Below are 10277 nucleotides of genomic sequence, written 5' to 3' on the forward strand. Positions count from 1 at the left end.
CCTGGTTATTTTCCACCTTCTATGGTGTTTTATTTTGTTAGACTGACTTTTCATCAGAGCATCACCAGATCCAGCCTCTCGTCCTACATCAGAATTACCCTTCAGCTTTTCTACACTTCCCAGCTCACTCTTGGCATCTGATTCTTTGTTATCTTGAAACTTGTTGAAAACAAATGAGCCCCCTGTGCCTTCGACCAAAAACTCAAAAGAAAAATGCAGGGCATTTCGAGTGATAGTAAATTGTCCAGCTAGTTTTCTTTTTGGTGTAACAAGAACACAGTGAACAGAAGATAGCACCTGAGAATTGGAAAGGAAAACCAAGGGTCTGAGGATACAACAATCCGCCAAATGTTAAACGCATATAATGAAGCCTGTTTACCTCAGCATAATCATTATCTCCACCAGTAGATGATTGTTCTTTCCTATTTTGCACACTACTAGTAGGATAATCTGAAGAGTCTGCAGAATTTGCAGCATCACTTGACACCTGATTCTCTGATGGTTTATTTTGGGAAGGCTCACTTGTATCATTGTTATCCTCACATGATTCAGAACCAACATCCCCTGTGATTCCACGCACTCCTTTCAGAAGGAAGCGCTTCATTTTTTCTGGAATCTTGGCACTAACGAAAGGATCAACAGACGGGGCGGTATTTTCATTAGTAGATTTGGTGGACAGTGGTTGACAAAGGCGTTCATCAAACTTATAATTACGCTTCAGCTTCATTCGCCGCCGCCATTTATCCTCTGTCTTGTCATGTTTCCAGTATGTCACCAAATTATTTGGAAAGGGACTAGCAGACCATGGTCCTCTTTCATCACTCAAAGCGCGGAAAATATGTATCCATTTATCCTGACATAAAACATGTCAGTTTTATATGCAATTCAAACTACTAAACATTGAAATATTTGGTAAAATTTACTATGACCACAACTTACTGCAACAATTTGCTGATCCTCATCAAATGCAAGCTTGAAAGCTGCTTTCCTATTGTCATCCCCAGAAATTGCGGCACTCTTTGCAAACTGTATATCATCCTCCAAGCTTTGGAGTTGTTCTATATCTTCAATCAAGCGCTCGTCAAGTTTAGAATTTAGGTCCTGGAGTTGCCTCAGGCGATCAGCCTTTGCGTCCTTCATGTATTTTAGTTCATCAGAAGCCTGGCAAGTAAGAAACTGTTTATTTCTTGCTGGTGGTGTTTGGAAAAAAAATCATAAAGAGCATGGTAAAAAAAAGAAAAAAAAATGGGAGCGACAATGTAAGGCATCTGATTTTTTCATGCCAAAGCACAATACTTTTGAATTAAACTAAAAATGAAGAGAGACAAACCGCAGCAAGAACACGATCCTTCTGTACAAGATTAAGAATGAAGCCGGACTCTTTATTGCTATTTGCTTCAGCAGAATCATCTTTGCCCAAGATGCTAGTGGCTAGCATGGACTTTCCATAAATGACAGTCTCAAGAATCAAATGTGAAATAACATGGAAACGTGCACCATCATCAAGTTCCCCGTAGTGGGATCTAACCCTTAGTAAAGACCTGCAGCAAAAAGGAATTTACTAGAACAGCCACGATAATCAAGGGGATATTCCCATGGGTCTTAAGGGTGATAGCCATACCAAATTATGAAATGCAGTCTGTTTTTGCATTGATCTTCTTCGGAAATAAGATTAGGAAGCATTGTTATAAATTGCTGGACACACTTGGATGCATTTTCTAAGCCAGCTTTGCAGAGATACATAATTACAAGGTGGAAGATGATTCTTGGGAACCTTTCTTCTCGTAGCATCATGGCTTTGTCAGTAATTTTGTTCGTCTTTGCACTTAATGCCGTACCAATGCCTCCAGTTACAACTACAGCAGCCATTTCTGCAGCCGGGATATTTAGCGATTCTACCAACCCACGTGCCCTTTGCCCAATAGATGGAACAGAGGCACTTGAACCCTTTGGTGTCAATCTGTTTTGTCCCTTGCCATTCAAGTTCCAAACAAGAGTCCAGATTTTGTCATAAAAGCTCCACCAGTCATCACTCAGTTTTTCACCATCAGTAAATATGTTGCTACTCCAAGGAAGACTGCAAAAGTGCAAAATGAACATATTTACAGATGGTAAATATAAATTTATCAGAAGTTCTACTCTTACATATCATCAAACAGAAGGTAAGCAAGTGAACAGAAATGGGAACAAGAGTTACTAGAGGAAGTTCGGTGTCAAATTACCGATACTGAATTGCCTAACTACCAGATACCACAAAAATGTAACTTGTAATGCAGCAGCAGTCACTAATCCTAAGGTATGCCACTTAACCTTGTCACGAGGGAAGCAACTTGTTCCATTCCCATGGCCTAAGGATCAAATATATACAAATGCATGGGATAGAGTAGGAAACGTACATACAAAAAGGAAATATAAAATACAGAGCAGCAGCCTTGTCAGCAGCCAGACATGTGGAAGAAAAAAAGGTTTGGAAACCTTATTCTATTATACTCCCTCCGTTTGGAATTACTTGTCGCATAAATGGATGTATCTAGAAACATTTTAGTTCTAGATACATTCATTTTCGAGACAAGTAATTCCGAACGGAGGGAGTATGAGGGAAGCAACTTGTTCTACCTCCATGGCCTTAGGCCCATAATATACAAATACATGTATAAGAAAGAGTAGGAAACGGATATACAACAGGAAATACAAAGAGTTCTACTATAACACAACTATATATCTCTAACAGGCATATAAGAAGAAATGGTAATATCAGCAACTTAAGCAGCAAAATCCCAATCATGCTTTACTATAGCATGTTCCCCCAATGAACCAAACAGATCTTTGTTCTTCTCTAAGCTTGTCTCTGTATCCTGCCTGTGTGTGGTGATTGTCAAACAATCTCTACTAAACTGAGTAAAATATAAATGATTAAATGAACTGTAAAAAAAGAACCATGATGTGACACATCAGGCACTCACGACATCAGGATAAGGTTCTGCACAGGAATATATGATGGCCTCCAGTGTGCAATTCAGTACAAGTAGTGGATATTTTCAGCACCTTTTGATCTTTAACATGTGCACATTACGTCATTACCTATTAGAGATATTTTTCCATATGGTTGCATTGCGAAAGCATATCTAATCTCATAAATTAGTTTTGATGATTAAACAATCATATTGTATGAACATTTTCATTGTGATTAATGAAGGAGAAATAATCCCGGATTTGAGTAAAGTGTCTCAAGGCAAAGTTAAAAATAAAGACTGAGGGCATTTTTATAGCAATGCGCGATCTTTGTCATTAGGTTGAAGACCGGGTTGCTAAGCTTATTTTTAGTGTTGCCTAGTAGCTTGATACCTATCAAATAGCACATTGGTCAATAAGGGTTACAATGCATTTATCATCCCTTGCTAATATATGTTGATCCCGTGGTTTGCATCAAGGCTCTATACATTCATCGAGGTCATCTGTGGTTTTCTTCTCTTGATCTTATACTTGTGCGTTTACTTTTCTTAGAGAAATACTGATTGCTTGCTCACCCTAAGGATTGCATCTACATCCTGATTTGTGCAAAACCTATTTTCCTCAATTGGCTCAAAACCTGTTTTAGCCAAAGCCCCCCCCCCCCTCCTCCTCTACAATAGTCAGGATCCTATTGATGGTACACATCACGAGGTACGAGCTTTGTATGGTACTCCCTCCGTCCCATAATATAAGAAAGTTTTTGTCACTACCCTAGTGTAAAACGCTTTTATATTATGGGAAGGAGGGAGTATATATTACCCTGCAGGTTGGCTATTGCTCTCAGCATTTATAATTTCCACAAATGCAGAGCCAATGTCATCTTTCTGTGAGCCATCGGATGAAGAGGCACACATATCAGGTGGATGAAACTGTGAGAGAAAAGGGGCAGAATGAGTGAACAACACACTATACAAAAAGAAAAGTGTAGCATGTGTTTCTGTTCTATAAGACATGTTGCTCAGAGGATACCAGGAGCTTAATTCCAATTTGATCAACAAGCAATTCATCACTCAGCTTCAAAAGGTACAAGATATTATCACGGCATGGCTGTGAAATGAATATGTCCTCATCAGGAGAAGTCTCGAGCAGGCTTCCAATGATATCTTCAAAAATGTCTCGCAGCAGACAGAAATTTGTTAACTGTCCCTGTGGATTAAGCAATACTCAAAGAGTTACTAGGACATGGAAAAGGCTACTAGATTGCTGTAACATAAACAAACGAGTTAGCATTCCAACCTCCTCAAATTTTAAGAGAAGAAAATTTGTTGTGTCCTCCAGCTGATGCCAGCCACCTTTCACGTAGCACAAAAAATAAGAAAGGACTAATGAATACATGTTCCTCACAAGAATTAGCTCATTGGTCTCCAAACTGGCATAATTAGCTTCCGAAATTGATCTGTAGTCCCTGAAGACATCAAGCTTCACAGATGTCTCAAGCCAAGAGCTCCAACCATACTCCTGATGAAATTGATTTATGAATTATGATAACATAGAAGTAATTTATATAGGCCTAAAAATACAGCAAGTGGCAATTACCATGATGGCTTCAACATTTGAGGGGTTTGAATCAAGCAAATCAAGAATATCACTCAAGATCTTTGCACGTGCTGAAGCATCTTGGCAAGAGTGCATATATTTAAAAATGCAGACCAAAATCTGAGGAACATAAAATGGAGCCAAGCTCACTACTGACGTACTGCTTCTATCTTTTAGCTCATTAGATTGGGACCGTTTCTGTAAGACCTGAACAAAAAATATAACGAACAAATCAGATCATTTGTTTACAGAAGTTTAACATCAGAGGATAAACAGCATAGTATCACCATATTCAATGTGAAGTTTGACAAAATTTACCTGCTTAGGGCTGGCTCCACCAAGAAGAACATCAAAAAAAGTAGCACATAAATGATCTGAAAGTGGAAATTTGAAAAGTCTTTCAGATATTGAATAGAAAAACAGTTGGGGTGTTGCTGCTATTCCTTTCCGTAGATTTTCAGACATAGATCTAGGTCGTCCTACAGGAAGGCCAAAAAGTTTTGGTCCTTTTTTCTCAGATGGAACTCCAACCAGAAGCTTTCCAAGAAGTTGAAGACCCAGTAGACGAATTGGTTCGAATTCCCTGAACAGCAGGTGATGTTATAAATACACATCCTCAATAATACTCATTGAGAAGTTAAAAGAAACACGGATTGCAAAGTGTAATACAGAATCAGAACAGTCATCTTCCACACTACATAATGCCCATGATTTACACATATAAACAAGGAATGTCAGGAAATGAGGCAAAACTATGGTAGCATAGACCTAACATTCTCAGAAGAATTAGTCCGGAAAAAATGGGCACAGAACCTATTTCAAAGATCAAAATGCAATATGCACAAAAAATAGCATTATCACTGACTAAACGGGTGGCTAAAGCTCAAGCTCCCTGTCAAAGTGGAATTTGATCCATAGTAACTTTACACTCGGAGACTACGGGGCTCTTTGGATGCCGCCAAGGCTAGCCCTGCCAATTTGCGGGTGCGCCAAAAAATTGGCGAAGGAATCGGGCGCCTGCTTCTCGCCAAAATGTTCGCATGAAATGAACCGAGGAGCCAAAGCGAATGTGGGCACGCCAATTTATCGGCGGCCAACCAAACAAGCAACTAACACCTCAGTCAACGCCTATTTTTTGGCACAGCAGCTCGGGGCTCTAATCCAAACAGCCCCTATCTGTCTCACTCAGTAAAATGCACAAAACATGAGCACTGCATGACTTAGGTCCAAAATATGACTCATAAATAACTAGATGTGCATTACCTCTTAAGAAGATTGATGAAAATGTAACAACCTCCAACAGAATTTACTTGCTCCAGAAAAGATGATAGAAGTGAATTCTGTGAAAGAGCACGGATAATCATGTAAAGTACATCCTCGATACATGCAACATCTTGACTTTTCTCGAAAAAGGACACAAGAGCTCTTATATCATGTGAAGAGACCTTCAGCCTACAACAGAAGTTAGTTGAATTGTTAGCACATGAATCCAAGGAATATATCTTTTAGACTTGAGTATATGGCAGCATTCAATGATAATAAAACAATGATATCAGAACAAAGAAAAATATGGAAGTACGGATTGAGAAAAAAACACAACATTGCATCTCTGAATGTAAAGTTGAAAGTACTTACTTTAAGCTCATTTCTGCCAGACTCAAGAGGAGAAGACGAATCTTGCGAATTTCTTCTATATGTGGTCTCTCTCCAATCACTTGTTCAGTAACCAAATGCAGCAAAGGCTTAGAAGACCTAGAATCTAACTTTTCTGAATAAAACTGGCGTACAATATCAATGATCCTAGGGAGTCCACATAACATTGGTAACAATTTCCCGTCAGTTTCAAAATACTGTATCAGAAACAGATAAAGTTCTCTTTGTACTTCATAACTTGAATATGCCCAGATATGCGGGTTCAGATAAATTTGTGAAAGAGCATCTTTCAATAGAATTTCTGACATACCTGAAAGAACAGATATGTTAGTGATATACATAGTCTCAAGCAGGCAAAAAAATGTGGCCGACTGTGTGTGGAGAGAGAGAGAGACGTCACCACAGCTTGTCAAAATATTAAACAAGTGCTTCAGTGCTGAAAGAGCCTTGAAATTTAGCAGCTGTGGTGAAACAGATTGAAACAAGAAGCCTAAAATAGAGAATCCAGAAAGAAGATGCATCTGTTGCTGATTTGCTACATTTCCATCCAGAACAGATGCAACAAGCTCAATGACTTGACCTGCCAACTGATCACCAGTGGGAGATTCTCCACTATGAGTGATGGCATCATCAAAATGTATCAGAAGAGGAAACAAAACAGAGACACCTCCAACGCAATAAATTATGTCCTGCAGCAAGCGCCTCGAGCATAACTTTGTACCACCCATGATGGTTGCCTCAAGCTTGCTCTTGTCAAGACTATCAAGTACAGAAGACACATTGAACAAAGTCCTATTATTGCTAGCCTAGGAGAAAAAAAGAACAAAATATTCAATTCTCTGGTTCCAGCAATTGATCAAGAAAATATAACATGTTATTTGGAGCCAGTTCGTACCTGTGCATTCAAGCCAAAAATCATCTTCGATGAAATACCATCCCTTGCATCCAAAATTCCCTTGTAAAGTGAGTCATTATTCATAAGCAAGTTTTGATCACCAAGGAAAGAGTACATGTAACTTGGTCCAAGATTGTATATGCCTCTTATTTGTTCGGCAGAGAGAGCATCAGAAAATGCATAAACTGGGCCCATTTGACCAGTAAAAGCAAAAGTGCCCTCAAAACCAAGAGAAGTTGGTTCTTCACCAATGGGCATTAATTCTGTTCCAAGACTGCAGCGAGTCATCACTTCATTGACTTTTGCATACCTGAGAACAGAAAAAAGTGGTATAAAACATCTTAATTAATATACTGGAAATCAAAACAACAGGCAAAAAATTCTTGATCTCTTAGCCATATATGAGCTCACAGGATCCAATTGCTGTCTTTTGCAGTTAGGACATGTAGATGTCAGTTTTCTATTCGAAGTTTTAGCAAATTTGCACCTGTTAAGGAGTATTAGTATTGGTCTATGAGTCCTTACTAGGCTATGTCTCTTTCCTTGTACCCCAAGTCTTAGAGCAACTCCAACGCGCCGACCCAAACGGACGGCGCATTTGTCCGCTTTTTTGTCCGTTTGGGTCGGCCCCCGCTCGGTGTCCGCCCTCTTTTTGATTTGGGTCAGCAGTGCGCCCAACGCGCCGACCCATATTTGCAGGCGTGGCCGGCTGGCCTCCATTTTCAATGAACACTTTGCATATTTCACAAGCAAATATATAGTTTCACAAGGAAGCATAGTTTTCACAACCAAATATAAAGCATAATTTTACAAGCCCGAATATAAATTAAACTGTTCTCACATAGTTTTACAAGCAAAATAAAAAGGATACATCTATTGGTTGCCAACATGAGCCCACATATGCTCGACCAAATCACTTTGCAGCTGCATGTGAGTTTCCCAATCACGCATTTCATGATGAAATTGGGTGAACTGTTCAAACGTTGCCGCTCCTCCATGCTCAGGCACAACATTCTCACCCTGAAACTGAAACCCTTGATCGTAGATACGTTCCAGACGCTCATCTTCTACGATCATATTGTGCATGATCACACAAGCAGTCATCAGCTCCCACATTCGTGCTCCAAGTCCTAGCAGGATACCAAACGATGCCCCATCGAGATTGCATAACACCAAAGGCACGCTCGCCGTCTTTCCTAGCACTCTCTTGCTCTTGGGCGAATCTTTTCCTCTTCTCTCCGACGGGGTTGGGGATTGTCTTCACAATAGTGGTCCACTGAGGATAGATACCGTCACCTAGGTAGTATCCTTTATCGTAGTTGTGGTCGTTGATGGTAACATTCACCGGCGGGATGTTGCCTTCGGCAAGCCTTGCAAACATCGGCAAGCGTTGAAGCACGTTGATATCATTGTGTGATCCGGCCATGCCGAAGATAGAGTGCCAGATCCAGAGATCTTGTGATGCCACGGCCTCAAGTATGAGAGTGCAAGCCCTGACATGGCCCTTGCCAAGCAGAAAGGCAGTTCTTCCACTCCCAGTGCATGCAGTCTATGCTGCCAAGCATCCCTGGGAAGCCCCTGCTGGCATTCATCGACAACAAGCGGGCTGTATCTTGAGGAGTCGGCTCTCTCAAGTACTCAGGGCCAAACACAGAAATCACAGCCTTGCAGAACTTGTACATGGAGTCTAGGCATGTAGACTCGCTCATACGAACGTAACTCGTCAATGAGATAACCGGGCACTCCGTATGCAGGCATCCGGAGCTGCAGTGCATTTCTGATAAGAGGAAAAGCCAATCTTTCCAAGGGCATCCTCTTTGCACTCGAAATAGTCATCATATCCGACCACCCCCTCTCTAATACGGTTGAAAAGATGCCTACCCATACGGAAACGACGCCGGAATTTCTGATGTTTGAACAGCGGGTTCATTGTGTCAAAGTAGTCCTTCCAAAGAAGGAAATGCCCGCTCTCTCGATTGTGATTCAACGCCGAAAGGTGCCCCAGAATGGAGCCACGGAACAACGGCCGCTGACTATTGAGGTGGTGATGGACCAACACGGCAGCCAAGATCTCCTCATCATCGGACGAGGAACCGTCAAAGTCGCAAAGGAAATTATGGAAAAAGAACTCGTCGGCGGAGTCCATTTTGTACCTTGGCAAACTGTCGAACAGCTTGCGGGCATCGACGAAGGAGCCGGCCGGCGAAGGGAGTCGCGCCGCCATCGGACCAGTTGGCTTCCCTGGCGGCGTCTAATGAGCGTGCCGTTGTCAGGACGAAGGAGCTGGTGGGGCGGCGAGACGGCGGTGGTGGCGACGTGGGAGGTGGCGGCGTTGGAGGGGAGTGGGGGGATGTTGCAGCACTGATCGCTGGCAGAGGCACCGGAAAATGGGCGGTGGCAGGGTCGACGAAGGAGGCGGGCGAGGGTTTGCTGTTGGAATGGGAGAGGATGGCCAATGTGCCACCGGCTAACGGGCCAGGGGGAGGAGTAGACGGGCACCGTGCGCGTCCGTCTCGTGTCCGCGCCGACGCAAATGAGGCTTAAAAGTGGGCAGGAATGGGTCTGCAGGCGGACGAAAAGCGGACGCGCGCCCGTTTGGGTCGGCGCGTTGGGTCGACTTTTCTGTCCACGCCTACCCAAACGGACATGCGCGGACAAAATGGGTCGCCGCGTTGGAGTTGCTCTTATGTACTAATATATATACGCCCCTTGGGCTATGCAATAGAGATAAGTTGCATCCATGACATGGCATCATGAGCCCAGGTTTAGGGATTTCTTCCCCGAACGCCACAACTCGTCCTCCTCTCGATCAAATTTTTTCGGCCTCCCGCCTCGTTCCATCCCTGCATCGACTAGGGCCCAATTGGATTGGGTCGACGCTATCTCCTCCACACCTGCAGCTCCCCGCATGGCGGCACCGTTCAGATCGCCACTCCCGCCGGCCTGCTCTCCGTCGCCCATCTCCAGCAGCCGCGTCTGCCCTCCGCCTCCGGGCTGGCTCTCGCATTGCAGGGTTGCTAGCCTGCTTCCCCGCACGCAGCTGCGTGCATGCCTGGCTGTTTGCTGCTTACATGCTACTGTCCTTGTGTTGCTGCTTGTATACTACTGTCCTCCTTGTGCTGCTCTCATACATCTATTGATATGCTTCTACCTTAAGTGCCCATATGGGTGTTCCTTCTTC

The 10277-nt window shown here is 42.7% G+C and overlaps 1 protein-coding gene across 2 annotated transcripts in view; it reads right to left on the bottom strand.

Moving 5' to 3' along the window:
- Positions 1-10277, bottom strand: part of LOC119323685 (BEACH domain-containing protein B-like) — a 28801-nt gene that overhangs the window by 5382 nt on the left and 13142 nt on the right. The window contains exons 18-31 of one of the 2 annotated variants that reach the window (XM_037597383.1): positions 7097-7406; positions 6602-7007; positions 6184-6511; positions 5812-6000; positions 4867-5131; positions 4549-4755; positions 4249-4470; positions 3982-4158; positions 3772-3881; positions 1622-2077; positions 1331-1541; positions 940-1161; positions 380-853; positions 1-297 (exon numbers count right to left, since the gene is read on the bottom strand). In XM_037597383.1, the coding sequence (XP_037453280.1) occupies positions 1-297; positions 380-853; positions 940-1161; positions 1331-1541; positions 1622-2077; positions 3772-3881; positions 3982-4158; positions 4249-4470; positions 4549-4755; positions 4867-5131; positions 5812-6000; positions 6184-6511; positions 6602-7007; positions 7097-7406 (3874 nt within the window). The remainder of the gene's footprint in view (positions 298-379; positions 854-939; positions 1162-1330; positions 1542-1621; positions 2078-3771; positions 3882-3981; positions 4159-4248; positions 4471-4548; positions 4756-4866; positions 5132-5811; positions 6001-6183; positions 6512-6601; positions 7008-7096; positions 7407-10277) is intronic. The other variant, XM_037597384.1, reaches the window with a different exon arrangement.

The sequence above is a fragment of the Triticum dicoccoides genome, chromosome 6B (genome assembly GCF_002162155.2).
Source record: "Triticum dicoccoides isolate Atlit2015 ecotype Zavitan chromosome 6B, WEW_v2.0, whole genome shotgun sequence".
NCBI classification, from domain to species: Eukaryota; Viridiplantae; Streptophyta; class Magnoliopsida; order Poales; family Poaceae; genus Triticum; species Triticum dicoccoides.